At 52.3% G+C, this 23,249-nt stretch overlaps 1 protein-coding gene across 1 annotated transcript in view; it reads left to right on the top strand.

Annotated features, from left to right (window-relative positions):
* RGS9 (regulator of G protein signaling 9) overlaps positions 1-976 on the top strand; it is a gene marked incomplete at both ends in the record, with an annotated part of 53,891 nt that extends 52,915 nt beyond the window's left edge. Inside the window, one exon of the mRNA XM_082860888.1 lies at positions 802-976. Within this exon, the coding sequence (XP_082717014.1) occupies positions 802-976 (175 nt within the window). The remainder of the gene's footprint in view (positions 1-801) is intronic.
* Positions 977-23,249: the final 22,273 nt, after the last annotated feature.

Genomic DNA, 23,249 nt, shown 5'->3' with positions numbered 1-23,249 from the left:
ACGGCTCGCGCATGCGCACAGTGCTTTGGAGGAAGGGTCCGCCGGGTCTGGTGCAGGCGCACATCGCACGCCTGCTCATCAGCCCTCTTCAGGACCCGTCCCCTTGCTCTGCCCGTGCAGGCTCGCTCTTCGATGGCCCTGCTCTTTCCTTCCTTTTTAGAACCTTGGCTTTTGTGGGTTTGTTTTTTTTTTTTGGCGGTACGCGGGCCTCTCACCGTTGTGGCCTCTCCCGTTGCGGAGCACAGGCTCCGGACGCGCAGGCTCAGCGGCCATGGCTCACGGGCCCAGCCGCTCCGCGGCACGTGGGACCCTCCCGGACCGGGGCACGAACCCGTGTCCCCCGCATCGGCAGGCGGACTCTCAACCACCGCGCCACCAGGGAAGCCCCAGAACCTTGGCTTTTGAAAACAAGCGTTCCAATTCTCCCTAGGGGCCAGAGCCCCTGGGTTTCCAGTATCCAGACCCTCCTTGTCCGCTTCTTTCTGGAAGGGCCTCCAGGAAGATAAGATGCCTCGTTGATTTCTAAACCTCATGAACGGTAGTCTGTACTTGGCACCATCTGAGTCTTCCTGGCCGCGTCTAAGCCTAAGATATGATGGCAGCTGGTCCTCAGTCTGGTCCCATCCTCCCAGCGGGGAGAAAAGAGCCACGGCTGGATGTGCCTCTGAGGGCCCCCCGTGAGGTTCCCCGCGGGGATAAGGGGCCAATCCGGAGTCCGGCCTCACCTCCCGCCAGGTGTGCCAGTGTCGCTTCGGGGAGCGCGTGGCCCTCCACCAGCCACTGTTCTCTCCTCCCTTTCAGCTCAAGCCTCCGGTTCATGCGGCGTACCCTGCGCTCCAGCCCAAGCCCCGTCATCCTCAGGCAGCTGGAAGAAGAAGCCAAGGCTCGGGAAGCGGCCAACACGGTGGACATCACCCAGGTCATGAGCAAACTGGATCGCAGGAGCCAACTCAGAAAAGAGCTGCCTCCCAAATAAATGCACAGTTACTTATTTATTCCTGGGGGTGGGGGAGAGTCTAGAGGGTTCTGCGCCCCATTCAGGGGGCGGTGGGCCAGTCGGGGTCACCCCCGATTCCTCGGACCCCTGTCTTGGGCTTCCTCCTATCCCTCCAGATCGCCAAGGGGCCGGCGGGCACGGGGGAGGGGGGAAGAGGGGGGCTGCACCTGACTCCGTTGCTGTGACATCGCCTGTCTTACCCTCCGGAGTCCTTGGGGGTGAGAACCAGAGAGAAAAGCTGCTTCGGGAACCGCCATTGGCGAGAAGGGCGTGGTTAACTACCCCCAGGGCGTCGTTCTGCATGTTTGTTTCCAGTAGCGTCCAGAAGCTCCTCCTCCCGTCTCTCCAATTTAGACTCTGCCTCTAAAGCAGCGGGACGGGGCGCCCCACCCAGGGGCTGGCTGCAGGGCTCCGCTGTAGATGCCCTTTCCTGGGGCCCCTCTGTCACACCTGCCTGGAGAAACTCTGCAGAGACATTTCTTTTGAGCTTGTTCTTAGTCCTAAGTTTTGAGGGTTGGCGGGCTCTCTCCTTCGCTTTCGCCTCCCCATCCCCCTTTTACATGATGCCAGGGGAATTAGTAGCTTGGAGGAATGAAGGACTGAGGCCAGAGGCCTCCAGAGAAGTCCAGGTAAAATGGAGCATCTTTTTGGTTAAAGGACGAAGGGGCCGATGTCTTCATTCATGGGAGGAGGGATGGTTAGAGGTCTGTGACATTTTCAAAATGAGTCAGGGTCAAAGATAGTACTCTGGGATATTACCTAGATGTTGGTGCTTCCCTCCTCCATAGCTTTAGGTTAGGCCAGCCTGTGGTCAGGGGTGGGGGGTGGGGTGGTCAGGATAGTTCCAGCTCTGACCTTGGAGTCCTAAAGGTAATTCCTGAAGCTGGGTTTGCTCCTGTACACCTGTGTAAGAATGCAAAAGAGATGAAGCAAGCGGATGAGCAGGTCCCGACCTTCTACATCAAAAAGACTCACTCAGCAAATTAACTGAGCACCTATTATGTGCCAGGCATTGGTGAATAGACATGTTCCCTGCCTCATGGAGCTTATGGTCCAGGACTGACACAAAAATAAGGAAGCCAAGTGTATCAGGTAGCTGCTGCTGTGTAACAAACAAACACACAGCTAGAGTGGTATAGAAGAATAAGTGTTCATGGCTTATGCATATGGGGTCATCTCTGTGGTTCTGTTGATCTAGGTGGGGCTCATTCCCACGCCTGGTGAGGGTTGATCTGTGGCAGCCTAGGCCGGGATGAGTTGAAGGATTCTGCTCACGTGTTTCTTATCCTTCAACAGCCTGGCCTGGGCATGATCCTATGAGGATGGCAAAATTGCAAGGGAGTCGGGGGAAGCACATAAGATTCTTGAGATGAAGGCCTGGAACTGGTGCCTCCTCTTAATAACCGAAGCACGTCACAAATCCAGCCTAGAATCAAGGGCTGGGGAAATCGATTCTACCTCTTCCTGGCAAAAGACAGGGAGAGGCGGAGGGCTGAAGAACTGAGGCCATCCTTGTAATCGGCAACTCAAACAAAAATGTGATAAAGCCCACAGAATGTGCTTTAATGCATACAGTGCCGTAGTAGGGAGGATGCGGCGTGTGTGGACTCAGGGGGACTCTCTGAGGTGGCGGCGGATAAGCAGAGGATGAAAAAGATTTGGCCGTAGAAGGAGTGCAGGTGAGGCAGGAAGAACTTTCCAGGCAGAGGGAGCTGCATGAGCAAAGGCCCAGAGCTGGGAAATGGCTCAGACTGAAAGGCCAGATGAAAGGAGCCTGGTAGACAAAGGGGCAGTGGTACAAGATGAGGTCCAAGAGGTGGGCAGGCAGGCCATCGCGGGCTTTCCAGGCCATTGTAAGAGGTTTGAGGCTCTTGGTTACATGTTAGCAAAGGGATTCTATTACTCTCCCCGTCTTCCCCAGTCATAGACTAGTTTACACTCTGGAAGAGCAGCTACAGAGATGCTTTGTTCATCTCTCCTTTGAAGAATGCTGGAGTCCTCCAACTCAGGGGGAGCGCCTCAAGCAGAAATTTCAGGTGATGAACCATTGTAAACTGAGTGACATGAGGGAAGGGACCGTATCTCACTCACTATTTGGAATCTGATGCTTTATACCTAGTGAATTCTGCATAAACATATTACATGGATGGATGGATGGATGGATGGATGGATGGATGGATGGATGGATGGATGGATGGTGGGTGGAAAGAGCCCTGGGTTTGGACAAGGCCTCTTAGGCTCTTGTCCTCATTCTGTCGCTAGCCATGTGGTCTTGAGCAAGTCACTTCACCTCTCTGCTTCATAATTTTTGAAATGAGGGGTTGGGACCAGATCCATGTTTCTCAAACCAGAGTCAGTGAATTCCAGGAGCATACCCAGCCTGGGCCATCAATTTTACTTGAAGATTTGCAACGGGAGGGAAGTTAGTTTTTTAAATTTCACATTAAAATAATCATGAATATATTACGAATTAGACTGCAAGCTGTACATGCATTTTTTAAGATAAAAGCTGAGACATCAAAGATATCTCATGCCTGGCTGTGGCGGACTCAGGCTTTTGCCCTCAGACTCCTGGGAGAGCATGGTTGCCCAGTTCTCCTGCTGTTTGGCCTACTTCTGTGGGAAAGTTTGAGAAGCATGGAACTGGAGGTATTTGCCCTCCATCCTAGTTACCCCTGTATGAGCTGAGGTTACACACCTAGCAAAATGGTGGTAGGGTGGTGGGAGAGTTGAAATGCACCTTGAATTCTTCAAGACACAGAGTATGTCTTGTTCATCTTTGACTCAACGATTCACCAGCCCACTCCGCACTCATGAGACGTGTCTGCTTCATGTGCCTGTCATCCTCCTGCAGAGTACCCAGTGCTCTGTGGCAGACGCATAGTAGGTGTGGCGCACGCATTGATGGAGACCTTCTCAGTGTCAGACACACAAGAATCCCCAGTCAAAGGAGAGGCACAGACATGTCAACAAAGTAGGTTATCGTTCCTTATCGGACGGATGAGTGCTTCCACATTACCCTTCTGAAGGAAGGGAGATGACACATGGCTTCACTTCTGGATGTGTTCCACAAGTGTATGCTATATATTTTTTATTATGAAAGTATAGTTGGTTTACAATATTATATTAGTTTCAGGTATACAACAGTGATTCAATATTTTTATAGATTATACTCCACTTAAACTTATGATAAAACGCTGGCTATATTCCCTGTGCTGTACGTTACATCCTAGTATCATTTCTTTTATACCTAGCAGTTTGTACCTCTCAATCTCCATCCACAAATGTATTTTAAACACCTGTTTTGTGTGAGAGCCCATGGCACAGATGCAAAAATGGACGAGGTGTTCTCTGCCCTCAAGGGGCTGACAAGGGTACATGGAGGCGATATAGGCTGGGTGGTGTGCAACACACTAGCGGAGCACAGAGGTGGGGGAGAATTGTCTGGCCTGGGGGGTCGAGGGGGATGCACCAGGAAATTCTCATGTTTGGTAGAAAGGAGCCCTACCCAGTTTTGAGGTTTTGGAAGTGTGTCTGCTTCTAGACTCCAGCCACTGGTATCTGCTCCTGCCAGCTTTGATGCACTAACAGTAGCCCCACAGGGTCCATCTGAATCTCAAATGGTGTAAAAATAGTATGTATTTGGACAATAGTATTGATACATTTAAATTACTATGATATTCTCTATCCTGCCACATACTTAGGCACCATCTTAATTCCACTAATGCCATATTGTAAACAGCTTGAGTTTCTCTACCCATGTGGTGTATATCTGATGCTAGAATGGAAGTTATGCCATAAGGTACCAGGATTCATTTTCAGGCTTGGCTTTTAGAGAAAACACTGCTTTTGTTGTGAGGGTTGAGTGGAAATACGAGGGCTAGGGAGCAGAGTGCTTAGGAAAATGCCTGGCATATAAGTGCTCAGTAAATGCTAGCTGCCGTGATCGTCATCACAGCCATCATTATTATTACCATCACCACCATCATCCCCATCATCCTTACCATCACCATCACCACCATCATCATCACCATCATCACCATCACCACCATCATCACCACCATCATCATCACCATCATCACCATCATCATCATCACCACCATCACCACCATCATCATCACCATCATCACCATCACCACCATTATCACCACCACCATCATCACCATCACCATCATCACCACCATCACCATCACCACCATTATCACCACCACCATCATCACCACCATCATCATCACCATCATCACCATCATCATCATCACCACCATCACCATCATCATCATCACCATCATCACCATCACCACCATTATCACCACCACCATCATCACCATCACCGTCATCACCACCATCACCATCATCATCACCACCATCACCATCATCATCATCACCATCACCATTACCACCATCATCACCACCATCATCACCACCATCATCACCACCATCATCACCATCACCACCATCATCACCACCATCATCACCACCATCACCATCATCATCACCATCATCACCATCACCACCATTATCACCACCACCATCATCACCACCATCATCATCACCATCATCATCACCATCATCACCATCATCATCATCACCACCATCACCATCATCATCATCACCATCATCACCATCACCACCATTATCACCACCACCATCATCACCATCACCATCATCACCACCATCACCATCATCATCACCACCATCACCATCATCATCACCATCACCATTACCACCATCATCACCACCATCATCACCACCATCATCACCACCATCATCACCATCACCACCATCATCACCACCATCATCACCACCATCATCACCATCATCATCACCACCATCACCATCATCACCATTACCACCATCATCACCACCATCATCATCACCATCATCATCATCACCATCACCACCATCATCACCATCACCACCATCACCATCATCATCATCATCACCATCAACACCATCATCATCACCAACATCACCATCATCACCATCACCACCACCATCATCACCATCACCACCACCATCATCACCATCATCACCATCACCATCATCACCATCATCGCCATCACTGTCGTCATTGTTGTCATCAGTATCATCATCACCAACCCTAGTAGATTAATGGTCTTAAAGTAAGCTTGTTCTTCCTTGCATTTGTCAGTGTTGCCCAGTACAGTGGTTCATTATTCTTTAGGGCATTTCCTGAGGTGTATTTAAAGCCTTGTTGACCCAAACCATCTTACTTTCTCTTCTCTCTCAGAGTCTAGCTCTCCAGGGACCATTAGGATATATTTGAGGGGAAGAGAGTGGGGAATTGATGTCACGTCGTATGTCTGCAGTTCCTAGGAGAGGGCTGACCAGCAGCAGTGTAGTGACTGGTCAGTCCATGGGTCCCCAGTTTTGTCTGTTCAAGATGGGAAGGTCTTGTGCTGGGCGGTGGCAGATGAGCTGACCGGTAGGAGAAATGGGGTGTTTGCCCACATGCATTTTTCCCCACGGGGCCAACTGTGCTCATTCGCTTTTGAGGGCAGCAGGGAAAGGGCGAGTGAGAGGGGCTGGGAAGGGGGGACTGGCATGGCATGTGGCCCCCGGAAGGTGGCCCTCTCCACCTACCTGCTCCCAGGAAGTGGCCACAGGGTCTCCTGCAAATTCTCAGCCAGTTTCTGTACGGAAAGTGAGTCGCGTCTCTGCATCATCTGCTTTGCCTTTCATTGAAAGCCTGTGCTCGTGTTCTCGTGCCACTGAACACGCTCCGTGTCATGCTCCTTCTGCAGCAGAATAAAACAGCAGCACAAAACAAAGCCAAGCACTGCTTCACTGTGTCTGTGTTGTGTCATTTCTTTGCCACGTGCCTTGCACGCCGCTGCTTTGCTGCTTCACACCCGTGGTGGGTATGGGGGGGGCCGGGGTCGCGGTGGGAGTGGGTAGAAAAAGGCATCTTGCTCAGAGTGTCCAGGGCCAGTCGGGCTGATGCCTGTTTGCCCAGAAGAAGGGACTTTCTCAGGCCAGGTAAGTGAAGCAGGACAGTTGCCACCTTCCTAACGTGTCCTGTCATTCATCCTGGAATAAAGCAGGTGCTGGGCGGAGGAGTGGGGTGGAGAGGAAGGGCCAGAATTGGGTGGGGGGATGTGGCAGGGCTTGGCTGTCCTAAGCTGTATCGTCTTGGTCGAGCTGCATCATCTCCATGAGCCTCTGTTTTTTTATCTGTAAAGTGAGGATTATTAGCAGGAGTTGACCGCAAATTCTGAGTGAGTGGGATTTAAGGTAATGAACTGGGGGTGGGTGTGTCCTCGCTTAACTCGATGGCTCTCCATCTCTCTGAATAAAGCCTGGTTCCTAGTTTGGCATTTTGGCCCAGGACCCCAAGTCCCGTACAAAACCCCCAGGCTATGGGCTGGCAGCGTGGATCAGTAGGAAAAGCAAAGCCTTTGGGGTTACACGGACCTGGAGTCAGAGTCTCATTTGGTCACTGTATTAGCGATCCCCGAGGGACAAATTAGCACCAACAAGCACCATTTACCGGCTCATAGGTGGCCAGGTGAGACTGGGCAGGTCTCTCTGTTCAGGGTACACAGTCAGGGTGTCGCGAGGCTGTGTGTGTTCTCCTCTGGAGGCTCTTCCACGCTGTTGGAAGGATTCCGTCTCTTGTCACGGGACTGAGGGCCCCATTTTTTTTGCAGCTGTCGGAGGAGGGCTGCTCTCAGCTTCCAGAAGCCGCCCGAACTCCTTGCTGCACGCTCCCCACCCTCCATCTTCCAAGCCAACCATGAACTCCTCCCTCGTTGAATTCCTAATCGTGCTCCGCACCTCTCTGACTTCTGTCTCTCTGGCTTCTAGACTCAGATTTGAAGGGACCAGGTGATGAGATCAGGGTCGCTGGGATAATTCCTTTTAGAGTCACCTATGCCGTATGCCATCGCCTGACCTTGGGGATGACTGCCCGTGGCATCCATAGCTCACGCCCATCCTGAAGGGCAGGGGCGGGCATCTTGGTGCCCCCTTAGAGTTCTGTGTTCCACACTCACTGGTTTGTGGTGGGAGCCTGGGGACGGTACTGAACCCCTCTGGTCCTCAGTATTCTGGTCTCTAAAATGGGGTGGTAATAGATGCTTTGCGCACCTGGCACATCGTAAGTGCTTCATAAGCTGCAGGGCCGTACACCTGACAGTCACCTCCCAAACCCTTCATCAGGGCCCAGCCACCCCTCTTGTTATTCTCCTTTGCAGACTGTGCCCTGTAGGACACAGGTGTCGGAAGCGCAGTGCACAGCTCCGCGAACTTACTGGGTCTTGCTTACTTGCAAAGCATCTCCTTCTCACAAGCAAAGTTTGCGAGACTTTGCTTCCCTGAGTGCCCCCCATGAGGTTCTCCTCCAGTGGGTCTGGGGTGGGCCTGGGATCTGCATTTGTAACAGGCACCCTGCGTGATTCTGACCTGCAGCCTGCACTGAGACATCTGACTGGCGTGACACACGCAAACTACGGAGCCAGTGAGCCTGGTTTTGCACCGTTCCCCGCATTCCTGGGGCTTAGCTTCTGGAAGCCTTGGTTTTCTCATCTGTAAAATGGGCATAATAAGAGTTGCCTGCCTCACCGAGTGGCACTGGGAGATAAATGCAATAGTCCACATAAAGTGCTCAGCCCAGAAACTCACATTTGCTAAGTTGTCACTGCGTGTTAGCAATAATCACAATGGTGATTAGTGTAATAACCCAGTGGCCTCGGCTCCGGCCTCAGCTCTGGTTTGTCGGCCTGTCTGAGCAGTGGAACAGCATCAGTGCCTCCGAGCTGCTGTTTCAGAACCGAGTGTTGCTTGAGCTTCAGGGAGCTGGTGGGAGAGAGTGGAGACCGCCCTCCCCAACCCCGGCGGCAAAGCTCCCTGTGGCCCCCGGCCTTGCTTTTCCTCTCAGGGCTGTTCTCGGATGTGCCCTTCCCTCTTCAGGTCGGGACCAGCACACCCCCCAGAAGCCAGCAGACTCCAGCTCAGCGCCCGGAGCTGCCCTCCTTGGGCCCCAGGGCAGTGCCCAGGCCCCCGGGGGCAGGTGGCTCCCTCTAAGCGGGACATCTGTGTGGCTGTGACAGTTTCAAAGAGGGTTTTTCTTCCCTGGAGGCATTTCTCTCTTGGAGGCAGTGTCGGTCCAGCTGTCCCAGGAGCCTTCTCCCCGCCAGGACCAGCACAGCCCCCAGCTCCATCCACACTGGGCTTTGATGTGGCACATGGCCAGGGCAGGCCTTCGGGGTGACGGGGGGACACAAAGCAGGCCGAGGAGAGGTGAGAGCAGAGAGCTTTCCTGCTGAGGATTCGGATTCTCGCTTCTGTCTGCCGTTAGCTCAGATGAAGCTCTCGGGCTCCTTCCCGACAGCCTGCCTGACCCCACGCTGCTGCCCCCTGGTCGGCCCCCGTGGCCCAGGGAGGCTGATCTGCTGACCTACTTCCCCTTTCCCCACCGATAACCTCCTTGTCTGTGTTTCCAGGCTCCTTCTCCGCGGAAGGTCCAGGTCCTGCTGCGCTGCCTGCGGGGAAGGGCATGGGAAAGGGTGGGCCCAGTCATCCCCAGGGGTGACCCGCGGACGTGGGTCGGGGCTCAGGACAAGACGGGTGGTCTTAGGCCTGGAAGGATCAGCTCTCCTCCTGGCACCTCCGCTGCTCTGTGAAAAGGGTGTTAGATGCCTCCAGACTTCAGGCGGTCCCGAGGATGGAGCAGGGAGGGCATGATGGACGGTGGGTGCAGGCGTTGCTCGTTGGGGGCGGAGTCCAAGGCCGATTGGAAATCCAGCCTGGCCACACCCCGTGTCCCAGGCCTGGAAGAAGGACCGTCTGTGCCCTGGGATGCAAACCCCAGCCCTGGGGACGTGGCCAGGGCTTGGGGACGGGCAGGCCCCTTGGTGGGAGGTCTGTGTGCGGCGTGCCGTCGGCCCAGGTGGCTGAGTCAGCCGAGCGCGGCCCGCGGGCCGTGGACCGGCCACGCCGCTCACTACGCGCTCTCTCCCTCCTTCTCCGCAGCCGGACCAGCGCGCGGCCCCCAGCCCTCACCTGACCGTGTACACCGGGGCCCCCCTGCCCCCGTCTCCGTCCAGCCCCCGCTCCCCGCGCTGCCGCTCGCCGCGGAGGCCCTTCCCCTCGCCCGGCCGCTTCCTCCGGCGGCCCAGCAGCACCGTCTGCCCCTCGCCCATCAAGGTGGCCTTGGAGGGCTCCCCGGGCGAGGAGCCGAAGCGGGAGGCCGCCCGCGGGCGCTCGGATGCTGAGACCGGCGGGGCCTCCGCGGACCAGCCCCGGCCCCGGGCCCCTCCCAAGGCCCGCGTGGCCCTGTCCCTCGGCCGGTTCCTGAGACGAGGCTGTTTGGCCTCCCCGGTCTTTGCCAGGCTCTCCCCCAGGTGCCCCCCTGTGCCCCACGGGAAGGTGCAGCCGCTGGGGGAGGCGGGTCGGCAGCTGCCACGACCGAGGTCCCGGAGAGCAGCCAAGTAAGGACGGAGGGGTGTGTGTGTGTGTGTGTGTGTGGTGGAGGTGTGTGTGTGTGTGCACGCGTGGGCGTGTGTGTGTGTGTGTGGTGGAGGGGTGTGTGTGTGTGTGTGTGTGATGGAGGGGTGTGTGTGCATGCGTGGGCGTGTGTGTGTGCACGCGTGGGCGTGTGTGTGTGTGTGTGGTGGAGGGGTGTGTGTGTGTGTGTGATGGAGGAGTGTGTGTGCACGCGTGGGCGTGTGTGTGTGTGTGTGGTGGAGGGGTGTGTGTGTGTGTGTGTGTGAGATGGAGGAGTGTGTGTGCACGCGTGGGCGTGTGTGTGTGTGTGTGGTGGAGGGGTGTGTGTGTGTGTGTGTGATGGAGGAGTGTGTGTGTGTGTGAGATGGAGGAGTGTGTGTGCACGCGTGGGCGTGTGTGTGTGTGGTGGAGGGGTGTGTGTGTGTGTGTGATGGAGGTGTGTGTGTGTGTGTGAGATGGAGGAGTGTGTGTGCACGCGTGGGCGTGTGTGTGTGTGTGGTGGAGGGGTGTGTGTGTGTGTGTGTGATGGAGGTGTGTGTGTGTGTGTGAGATGGAGGAGTGTGTGTGCACGCGTGGGCGTGTGTGTGTGTGTGTGGTGGAGGGGTGTGTGTGTGTGTGTGTCTGTGTGTGTGTGTCTGTGTGTGCACGCGTGGGTGTGCATGGATGTCTGGTGAGGACTGAGGCTCTGTGGTCTGGGGGCTGTGGGGGCTGGGCTAGGGGGGCAGTAGGGGGCTGGGTAAGGAGGATTCTGGGAGAACAGATACAACCCACAGGCCCATTAAACCCCTCGGCCTCTGGGTAGTTTCCAGACACTCAGTGCTGCCCTCTCCTGTCTTTCTGAGGAAAAGGAGAAGAGTGTCTTTCTTTTCCATCTTCTTTTCCTCTTTTTATACTCTTCCACCCACCCTGCTCCACCCCTAAAACGTTAATCTAATGAATCCATCGCATTTTTTAAAGGGCCAGAAAGCTCAGTGGCAGCAGTGGGACGCACAGATGGTGCTGGGGCCCCGCACTCCCTCCCCTCCCCCACCCCCTCCTGCACACACCTGCCCGGTGGCTCACAGGGGCTGCAGGGGTGCTGACAGTGTCCAGTCTCTGCGCAGGGGCGGCCCCTCTAAACCCCATCGTGGGTGCTGCTGTTCCCACCTCTGAGGACCCCCTGCCCCTAAGCAGCTCCTGGGTGCAGAACAGAGGCTCTGAGGGGCGCTTGATCACTCCCGGACCAGGGCAGAAAGAAAAGTTACAGACAATGCAAAACAAAGAATCAGCCCCCGTCTTTATTTGGTTTTGGGGGGAGACAGCAGGTGGGGGGGCAACCTTGCACCAACGAACAGGCTCCTGCATTGGGCCCTGCCAGGTCTGGTTGAAAGAAGGCGCCTGCTGAGGTCCTAGGTTGCCATGGATACCCAAGTATCCGGCTTCTGCTGTGCACTGTGCATCCGGGGATGGGGGAGGGGAGGGGTCAGGATCCAGGGCGAACATATCTGTTGATTCCTCCCAACTGGCTCTGCTGAGGGAATGTTCTAGCTTTGTGGCCACAGCCAGGCCACACATACAGGCTTGGTGCTTTTAAAACCTCTGTTCTCAGTGGCCACCACTTCATGAGAAGGCAGTTTAAAGGGGCTGAGATTAAGTCCCAGCATGTTCTATTGGAACATCCTGAATTCATCAAAGCCATACAAACTCAAAAGCCCCTTGAAAATGAAAGTAAAGCATTTTCTGAATTATTCTTCATTCAGCAAGAAAATAGGAGTCTCCCTCCTTCCCCAATGAAAGGGATCCGCCCAGCCAGTCCCTGCGCACACAGCCTTTGGCAAATGCACCTGTGTCCACGGCCCTTCAGGGATGTCAGGGTGAGCTGGGGACTTGGTGACCTCCTATCCCCACCCACCTGCTTTCCTCTTGTGCCTGAAGCTTCTTCCAGATCAAAATGGATGTGCCTTCGGGGAGCGGGACCTGCCTGGTGGACTCAGAGGACACGAGGACGGGAGAACGGCGTGACCAGGCCGTAGAAAAGGAGGTCATCTGCCCCTGGGAGAGCCTGGCCGAGGGCAAAGCTAGCTGAGCCCGGGGCCTCGGGCTAGGCAGTCGCTCCTGCACACTCGGCTGGATGGGGCCGCGGGACATGCTTGCTCTAAACCAAAGTGCATTAAGATCGCATTTGGGGACTGGAGAGACAGGATGGTTGGATGATGGAGAAGAGTGCTCTGGCTGGGCTCCCCCTGGCCAACCCCTTCCCTCGACCCGGACCCTTGGTCAGAAGAAAGGCATGTGGACCAGAGGACTTGACTTGCCGCCTTAAAACCGATAAAAGGTTACCTTGTCAAAGTGTTTTTGGATTGGAATGTTAGTGTGTGTCTGGTTTTATTAGCTATTTATGAGATAATCTCAAGTCTTCTTTGGTTTTCTGGACAAAGGGAACTGAATCACTTCAAAGAACTCCCTCCCTGTCTAAAATGGGTTTTATGTGATGCTCTCATCAACGGACCCCCCCCCCCCCCGGGAGGAAGCCCCAGGCTGTGGCATCACACAGGAAGAGGAGGCTGGGGAAAGGCATCCTTCTAGAATGCCAGGTGTGCTCCGATCCCCCCAGAAGCAGAGGCCAAGATGGGATGAGGTGGGCAAGGGGATTGCTGGGGGAGACACCTGTGAAGGATGATGGGTGGAGGCTGGAGAACAGGCTGAGGGCTCTCGGCCCGTGGCGCGGGGCTGGCCTCTGGGGAGGCGGTGGGCGGGGAGTCTCAGACGGCGGAGCATTTCCAAGAAAGCTTTGGCCAGGCTGCCCGGGTGTCCTTGAGCCTGTGTCTTGTGAGAATGGTTCTGCCTTAGGACCCCCACCAAGCAAGGTCATTGGCTGGGAGCCCCTGTGGGCAGCCTGGCCGTGGTGTGGACGTGCTGGGGACCCTCGGTCCATTTGCCACCCGAGCGCACATTTTCACGGCCGCTGCACGAACATAGGAGGCACTTCTGGAGGTTTGCGCCTCGGTGCGCCCCGCCCACCTCTTCTCCAGTTATTAACTCCACACGCCTTGATGGAGCCCCAACGAGCATTGACGGAGCGCCCCTATCGGTGCAGTCTGCGCTGAGCCCTTGTGGACTCAGCTGTGACCTCTCAATTCGTGGGATTCATCTAGAGCACCGGTTCTCAGCCAGGGTCCAGCTCTGCCCGCAGGGAACCTTGAGCAGGGCCTGCAGCCATTTTCAGACGCCATGACTAGGGCGGGGAGTGATCCCGGCATCGAGTGGGCAGAGGCCAGGGACGCTGCTAAACATCCTACAGTGCACGGGGCAGCCCACACCCCATGACAGAAGACGTTCTGGTCTAAAATGTCAATGCCGCCGTGGAGAAGCCCTGGAATAGGAGTTACGGGTGACGCCCTGTGCTGCTCGACACTGCCATTGGTTTCTGCCCAAAGCCCTGAAATGTTGCCCCAAAGGGTCCCGCTGGGCTCATACTTGGATTGGACAGTGGGTTGAGATTAAGGGTTACATGGTGAATAAAACATTTCTTAAAAGTTGCCTGGAAAGTCCTCATAGGAAAAAAGATAGTAAGTGATTTGCCAAACCCTCATGCTCTCTTCACTTTTAATCGTCAGCTTCATCAGAATCCAATTAGCAGGTAGGAGCCCCTCACTTGCTTTTAACCTCAGACAACTTACCTTATTTAGCCCATAAGTACTGGGGCCGCTGAGCCATCTCTCTGCACGCCTCTAAAGGTGAATGCAGGTAGGTGTGTGCCCAAGACCTCGACTCACTGCCCCTGCAGGGAACACAGATGCTTCACCCCTGAAAGGGTGTCTCATCTTAGATTCTGCAGAATCCACTCTTCGGGGCTCACAAGAGTCCCTCGTCTAAGGGAAAGGAAACATTTCTCCCAGAGAGTAAGTGAAATCGGCCAGATCTTTCTTGGAAGGCGAGCAGGCCAATTAATTTGATGCCTTTACTTGCCAAGCTCGTCTACAGTGAGATTAAAGGCAAATCCATACCCTACCAGCAGCCAGTGTGTCTCGAAATCAGGAGGATTTCAACCCTGGACTTGCATACTTGTGTTAGGCGGCTGTACTCCTAGGCCCCCAGGGTCCCACGGAGAAACAAAGCCCACACGCTCCCAGCATCAATGATGGGAGACTGGAGGATTCCCGGGTTGGACTAGGTGAGGTCCAGGCCAAAGAGCAGTAACAAAGAACGCTGGAAGGGAGGCAGTGGTTCACACGTGGAGGAGTTTCTGTCTCTGTCACATCCTTGCTCAAAGGCAGGAGGCGGCCCAGGTGAGTGGGCGTCAAGGGAGAGCAGAAATCCAGGGGCCGAGGTGTTTCCACCTTGCTGCTCCACCCCACCCCCACCCCCGGCGCTGGTATGATTATTCTCTGTCTTGTCTGGACATTAGAATCTTCTGGTCCAATCAGGTCAGAATCTGGAAGTGGAGCCCTGGCATCAGAGGGCTGTTTTAGAGCCTTTGCCCAGGTGATCCCAAGGTCCAGACAAGGTGGACAACCACGGCCCTGGGGTAGTGACTGAAGCTGATTCACCACCCCCATGTCCATGGTCATGCCTGGAAGACAGTGGGAAGAGAGGAGGGGAGGGTGTCATTTCCACCCACCTGCCATTGGCCTGTACTTGGTCACGTGGCCACACCTGGGTGCAAAGGAGGCTGGGAATTGTAATCTTTCGTCAGTCCAGCTTGTGGCTAGCTGAACTTCCGGAGGTTCTAATACTGGGAAGGAAGGTGGGGAGAACGGATATTGGTGGACACATAGGCACTCCCACACTGGAATGGTTACACTGGCATGGTTGGGGGATGGGAAAATGGGAGGATGCAGGAGGTGGGGCAGGAGAGGATTGGAGTGCTGATTAGTTTTTAGGTAGCCAAATAGTTTGTAAATATGAAATGCAGCCATGCTCTATCCCATGGCTGGGTGGCTTTCCATTCATTCAGATGCAATGCCTGTGAGGTGCCAAACACCACGAAAGGGGGTAGGAAGCCTGCTTACCTATGGAGCTCTGTTTTTGCTCAGGAGAAGGGGGGGAAGTTGGGTCTGTGGGTCCTTGGTGGAGCGTAGGGTTGGAGATGCTGGAGTTCCCCCTGCGCCTTTCCAGCTTGGGACGGCTCCTTGATTTCTGTGAACCCAAGGTGATCATTTGACTTTCTTCCTAGGGTTATTTGGAGATACATAAAATGAGGTGAGACATATGTAACTTTTTGACTGTTCAGAACTTTATAGGGTGCAAGAAGAAAACAACTGTATTTCCCCCCCAACACCCCCCCCCCCCCATTCTCCCTTTAAACCTACACTGTGCATTCTTTCTTTTCCTAACCCTGAATGAAAGGTCTGGTGAGTCCCGTATCTTTTCTGGTCCCTTTCAGAAAACAAATCCTCCAAGCACTGTCGGTGACAAAAACCATCTCGATCTAATTCTGTTTGCAGTTCAAACGTTAACGTAATGAGCAAACTCAGCACTTCGTCCAGAGGCCCAGCTCCTTCCTTCCTGCAGCCTCTGCGCTGCTCCGGGCTGGGCCGCCTGGGGTGCCCGGGCTGCGGAGACAGGGTTCAGCTTCTTCCCTCTTGTCTGCCCTGCGCTTCTTTTCCTCCTTTCCTGCTCACTGTGGAGCCTCTGGCCCCTGGAGCAGGGAGGTGGGAGAACAGGGAAGCACTTAGTTGACTGACCGCAGAAACCACCCGTCCTGCTGACTCTTACTTGGGTGGGGGGTTTCCTCGATCCTTGAGGGCTTTCTGGCTTCGGCTTCCATAGTCAGAAGGGACCACGAGTCCCCTTGCTGGTTGCATGAGGACCTCTCTGGGCCCTTGAGCGTTCCCTGGTCCACATCTTAGTTGTGGTCACGTCTCCGGTTGCCTGGGGCGAGATTCAAATGGCTGCAGCCACTCCCTTCAGTGCAGCCCCTCCAACGCCAGCATCCTTTTGCCCCAACAGGGCACCTGGTCCTCCCTCCGTCCCCTCTGCTTCGTGGCCTCAGCTGACCTTCACTTTCCTCCAGTCCTGCCCTTCTCACTCTGGAGCACAGCCAAGCCCCCTGAATGGCCCTGTGATACCCCCTCACTTAACTGAAGAGAGGGCACAACCGCTCTTCCCCAACAGGCTGGACTGCAAGGATGCCTTTTGGTCCACCAGGTGGGCACACCTGTCCAGCACCTTGTCTGGACCTGGGCGAGTGGTGGGCACCTACCGGTTTATTCTCAGTCTTTGGGGCCACAGCAGAAACAGAGACAGAATCCCGTTACCTTTGTCAGAGTTTTGGGAATGTGCTTATTTTCCTCCTTTTGACAATTGACCACCAGGGCCATTTCTCCAGGAGTCCTCAGGCGTTCGTCCCTTGGCCCTCTGGGGAGGGGACCATCAGTGGCCCCCTGGAGGCTATGAAATCGTTTATCCTTAGAGGAGACAATGCTGCCCGTTGCTAGTTTTAGGAAACGGAAGACGGACCGTGACGTCTGCGTCAGCCGAGGGCTCTGGGGTCCCAGGGTGCAGAGAAGGCAAGCTGGGGGTCTGTGTGTCTGGGGACACGGGGCCTCCATCCCCTCAGCCTCAGAGGCCCCGCCCTTCGCTCTGGGGACAGTCCCCTCCCCACACTTCACCAGAAGGGGGCGTCCCAGGCTCATGGCTCCCCAAAGAGAGGCGGCTGGGCTTTCCCCTTAGGGATTCAGGGACCTGTTGTGGAGAAAGTCCTTTGCTTGTTGGAAAGCCGGATTGGGGTGGCGTGGGGAGCAGAGGGGACTGGGCTTCCCCACGCACCCCGTCCTCAGCCCCAGAGCCCCCGGAGCCGGCGAGGTGGGAGCTGATGGTGGCTGGGGGGTGGGGGGTGGGTCGCCGCACGGTCTCCTGGCTGCTGTGCCCTGAGGGGATGAGGGGCCTGTGACCTGTTTCTAGAGGCTTCGGATAAGTGTTGAGACTCTGCCGAAAACCTCGTGCAGAAAGAAAACTCCCTCCCTGGCCTGTGGACCACGCCAAGAGAATTCCTCCCTTTGAGGGTCATCTCTCCGTGTCCAGCTCCAACTCCTGGCACCGCAACCTGATTAAGCCCCCTTCATCTCCCCCTCCTCAGCCTGAGTGATTCGTCAGCTCCTCCGTTGAGCAGGTGAGGTTGGAGGCTGGGGCATCCGGAGGCGCCTGCGCGGGGTGATGTACGGGGGTAATAAATGGTGTCAGAAAACAAGCTTTTTCCACTTCTGGTGGGAGGGCGCTGTATGGCCACACGTTGATGACGAATGCCTCTGTCTTCCTTCGATTCTTTCCCTTCCATCCTTCATTATTTAATTAATTTATTATTATTATTATTTCTTGTGGCACGCGGGCTCCGTAGGTGTGGTACGTGGGCTCTAGCGCGCAGGCTCGGTAGTTGTGGCGCACAGGCTTAGTTGTTCCGCGGCATGCAGGATCCTCCCGGACCAGGGATCGAACCCGTGTCCCCTGCATTGGCAGGCAGATTCTTAACCACTGCCCCACCAGGCAAGTCCCTGCCTCTGTCTTCCTGATAGCAAATGTTTAGGGAGAGGGGGCGCTGCGTGTGAGACAGTGTGCTGGGGTCCAGTGAGATTCGACTGACGTGACCAAGCCCATGCTCTGGGCTGGTCCTGGGCAGAATTCCTGCAGGACTCTGCTCAGAACTTTGAGAAAGAAATCCTTTCTCCATCTTCTAACCGGCTCTTCTTCCTCAACCCGTAGGCAGCCGCCAAGCTGTGTTGTCCTGAAGTTCCCTGTCTTGGGGAATTAGGGCTTTGGACAACCACAGCTTCCAGGCTTACCTGAAAGAGTCCCTCCATGAATTCTTGCTTCATTTCATTCTCACTACAGCGCTGTGGGGGAGAGCACCTCTACCTTCATTCTGCAGGTGTGATTTCCCCACTTGTAACAGGTAGAAGCACTCCAATGGAATCTAATGCACCTTATTTTCTTTGTGGGTGTGTTCATTAAAATTCAATTTTGGAATTAAAAATCCATAAAAATACAATGAATACCATGACCAACATCCATATGCACATGACCCAGAATTAACTCATGTTAACATTTCACCCAGATTACTTCTAATACTTAATAAAGAAGCAGAACAATACTTCTATACTCCTCCCTGCATCCATCCTCCCTTCCATCTTCTGTGTCAGCAAAAATGAACAGACAATAAAGATATGAACGGGTGCTTAACACCACTAATCTTTATGTAAATGCAAGTTCAAACCACAAAGAGGTGCCGCCTCACCTCTGTTAGGAGGGCTACGATCAAAGACCCTGGAAAACAACAAGGGTTGGCAAGGATGTGGAGAAATGGGAGCCCTTGTGTATTGTTGGTGGAAACGTAAAATGGTGCAGCCGCTCTGGAAAACAGTAGAGTTGTTCCTCAAAAAATCAAAAAACAGAATTGCCATATGGTCCAGCAATTCAGTTTCTTGGTCTATACCCCCAAGAATTGAGATCATGGATTTGGACAGATATTTGCATATTCATGCTCATAGCAGCTTTAATCTACAAGACCCAAAAGGTGGAAACAACTCAAGTGTCCATCAGTGGAAGAATGGATAACTGAAATATGGTCTACCCATACAGTGGAATTTTTTTTTCTTTTTTCTTTTTCTTTTTGCGGTACACGGGCCTCTCATTGTTGTGGCCTCTCCCGTTGCAGAGCACAGGCACTGGACGCGCAGGCTCAACGGCCATGGCTTACGGGCCCAGCCGCTCCGCGGCATGTGGGATCTTCCCAGACCGGGGCACGAACCCACGTCCCCTGCATCGGCAGGCAGACTCTCAACCACTGTGCCACCAGGGAAGCCTGATACAGTGGAATATTATTCAGGCTTATGAAGGAAGAAGACGCTGACACAGGCCACAACATGGATGAACCTTAAGGACATTACACTGAGTGAAGTAAGCCAGTCGCAAAAGAACAAATACGGTATGATTCCAGTTATATGTGGTCCCTGGAGTCGTCAAATTCATAGAAACAGAAAGCAGAGGGGTGGTTGCCAGGGCCTGAGGGTCAGAGGGGAATGGGATAGAGTTCCAGTGTGGGAAGATGAAGAAAGTTCTGGAGATGGATGGTGGTGAGGGTTGTACAACAACGTGAATATACCTAATGCCACTGAACTGTTAAAAATTGTTAAAATGGGGCTTCCCTGGTGGCGCAGTGGTTGAGAGCCCGCCTGCCGATGCAGGGGACACGGGCTCGTGCCCCGGTCCGGGAAGATCCCACATGCCGCGGAGCGGCTGGGCCCGTGAGCCATGGCCGCTGAGCCTGCGCGTCCGGAGCCTGTGCTCCGCAACGGGAGAGGCCACAGCAGTGAGAGGCCCGCGTACCGCAAAAAAAAAAAAAAAAAAAAAAAAGGTTAAAATGGTAATTTTTATGTCATGTATTTTACCACCACACAAAAAAATGGAAAAACCATTTGTGTCACAAGGGCCATATGAAAAGAGGCTGTCGGCTGGATTTAGCTCCAGAGTCAAAGTTTGCCAACCTTGATGTTATTATTAGTACCATTACGGTTTTAAACAAATGAGTCACTGTGATTGTTATTATTGTTTATTATAGTCAATGCTGATTTAGCTTCAACTGCATGTTTACCCAGCTCTTTGCTCACCGTCACCCCTAGGATCCCACTTCCTCTTTCCAGGTCCACTTTCTTTTTACTAGAGTGCATCTTTTAGTGATCTTTCATCAATGGCTTTGATTAGGAAACTGAGTTTTTTGTCTGAAAATGTCTCTGTTTTACCCTCATTCTTATTGTACCCTAACACTATTTTTTTCTTTGAGTATTGCTTTAATTTATTTTTTGTATTTATTATTATTTTTTATTGAAGTATAGTTGATTACAATGTTGTGTTAATTTCTGCTATACAGCAAAGTGATTCAGTTATGCACATATATATATATATATTCTTTTTTTAATATTCTTTTCCATTATGGTTTATCATAGGATATGGATATAACTCTCTGTGCTATACAGTAGGACTTTGTTGTTTATCCATTCTATTTGTATAATAAAAGCTTAAATCTGCTCATCCCACCCTCCCACTCCATCCCTCCCCCAACCCCCTCCCCCTTGGCCACCACCAGTCTGTTCTCTATGTCCACGTGTCACGATTTTTATCATTACCATTAAATGATTATTTAGCGGAATAAAGAATAAGTTGAGAGTAATTTCCTCTCTGCATTTCAGATATTATTTCATCCTTCTTCCCTGTCTTGCTGCTGATGAGAAGTCCAATTGCTGTTATTTTATAGATTTTCTTCCCCCTTTCACTTCCGAGAAGAGGTCTTTATCTTGAGGTCCTGCAGCTTCCCTGCCGTGTGTCTAGAGGTGGGCACGCTTCTGTGTGTCCTGCTCAGGATGGTGCTTCTTCAAGCTGAGGAGTCATGTATTGTTTCTATTCTCAAAATTCTCATCCACTGTCCTTTGAATAAGGTTCCTCTGCCCTCTTTTGGCAGCTCCTATTATATGTTTGTTATACCTTAGGGAGAAGTCCTGTTTTTCATCTGATCCCCCTTTTCCTGTCCTGGGCAGCCCTTCAGGTATTCCAGCTTGATGGAGGGAACCTAGGTCTGATCCGCCAAGTCTCTGAGCCTCCTGTTGTTCTCCCCCAGGGCCTATGTAATTGTTATCTTCATTTAGTATTATTTCTGCATTTTATAACAGAAGGGAGTCTCTGTTAGCTCAGCTGTCCTGTTGCTGGAACTAGAAGTTCATCCGGGGTCTTCTTTTCCACTAGCACAGCTGTCTGACATATATATATATATATATATATACACACACACACACACACATATAGACAGATATGTATATATATTGTATATATGTATATATACAATATAACATATATAATATACATTATATATGTATATATACAATATAACATATATAAAATATATTATTATACACATATATTTATAAGTATACATTTCATATAAATTCTCAAATTATACTATTTCCCTCTCTATCGTAGTTCGTTTAAACAGGGATCTCTGGCTCAAGAAAATGCATCTCCAAACTTAGAACTGTAGGCACCTCAGCGAGCTGTGGATGCGATTTGGTGGCAGGGAGAGTTATACGGAACGTCTTGTGAGGCTGACTGTGGCTCTGGCCCTGCTGTAAAATGCCTCTTTACTCTCCACCCCAAATGCACAGATGAGTTTATACCATCCACTTTCATCATTCCATCCACCCACCAATCCACTCATCCATCCATCTATCCAACCATCCATCTGATAGCATCCACTTGGACCCACCAATGTGATATGAAGCCTATTTTAAGCTGAAAATATCTGAACAAACAGCAGTAGCAGCAAAAACCTTACCTGATTTTTTTTTCTTCCTGACTTAACAAAACCTCAAAAATACAGCTGCCATAAATCCCCTCTCTGGGAGGTTTACAGCCAGAAGGGAGATGGACCACTTGCACCTGCCTGAGAAATCACATAAGCAAAGCCTTATCGAAACTTCCCATACCCTTTGCTTGTTTCTCCTATTTGTTTCCGTTAGTTTCCCACCATTTGCTTCCCCTTGAAGTCCTAGCCTCCCTTTTGATTAAGATGACATGTAGACCCTTAACTAGCTGTTCAGGAGCCATTTCTTTGGGTGCTCTCATGCTCGTGAATAAACTTTGTCTTCTCTCTGTCAATCTGAGAATTAACCTCCCTTAATTAATCTGTTAATCTGTTCTTTTGTCAGTTAATTTGCAGGCCCCCAAGCAATGGACATACATTGGTAGAGGGAAAAGGTTTTTCCTTCCTATCATTTCCATCCATCCATCCATCCAATTTCATAGGCCAACTAGGCATTTGGTATGTTGCCATGAATAAAATTAGGTCCTGCTCTCAAGAATTTATAGTTTAGTTGGGAAACATACTTTCAAACTAAGAATTAGAGTACACTCTATTAAGGGGGGGGGCAGAGCATCACAGCTAGAAGCCCACTGCCTGGTGCACAGCACCTCGGGCAGATCCAGGTTCTACCCTTTCCTAGCTGAGTGACCTTAAACATTTGATAAAACTCTCCAAACTTGGTTCTCTCATCCATAAAATTGGGATCTGTGTAATACCTGCCTCATACAGGGGTATGAAAATTATGGGAAATGTTATGTAAAAAAAACCTCCGTTCAGTGCCTGGTACCTAGTGAATGCTCAATGACTATTTGCAATTTTTACATGCAAGGTTGTACTGACGCAAGGAAGAGCCTTCATAAAGTCTTTCTGACCCCAGAATGTGGCTCTCTGTGAGTTGGGCTTCTGTGGGGAAGGATTTCGTTCCCTTCAGGAACATGTGAAACACATCAAAATAATCTCAGAGCTCTGACCTTCAATAAAATGCAAAACAACGTGGTGAGCTGTTATCCATATAAAATGAGAAGGCATGGAATGAAGGAGACACCCATCTCGGTGAGGAGCTGGCATAAAACACCTTCTGGGATCCAGTTTCTAGAAGCCCAGGGAATGAGGACAGACCAGAGCCCATTTCAGCCAGCAGGGAAGCATGGCTCCCTATTCTGGGAGGAGGGCAAGCTTCATTCCCAGTAGGGCGCAAACCTTTGACCCAAGCCGTTAGCTTCTAGTATGTATTGATATGCTATTAACTAGACGTTAGAGAGACTTAGGTTATGGGTTTCCACTTTCCTTGCAGCATCCCTGGTGCTGGTCCTTCCCTGTATTAATCCTCTACACTCTCTCATTCTTTGGCTTTGAGGCAAGGAGAACTTGAAGCATTTGTACTGCATATTACTCTCACCTCAATCAGTTTCAACAAAGGGGACTTCTCCAGGGCAGGAGTCACGTCTATAACCTCAT

Source organism: Leucopleurus acutus, assembly GCF_964270905.1.
Source record: "Leucopleurus acutus genome assembly, chromosome: 19".
In the NCBI taxonomy this organism is placed as follows: Eukaryota; Metazoa; Chordata; class Mammalia; order Artiodactyla; family Delphinidae; genus Leucopleurus; species Leucopleurus acutus.
This window is presented reverse-complemented; position numbering and strand designations above follow the sequence as displayed.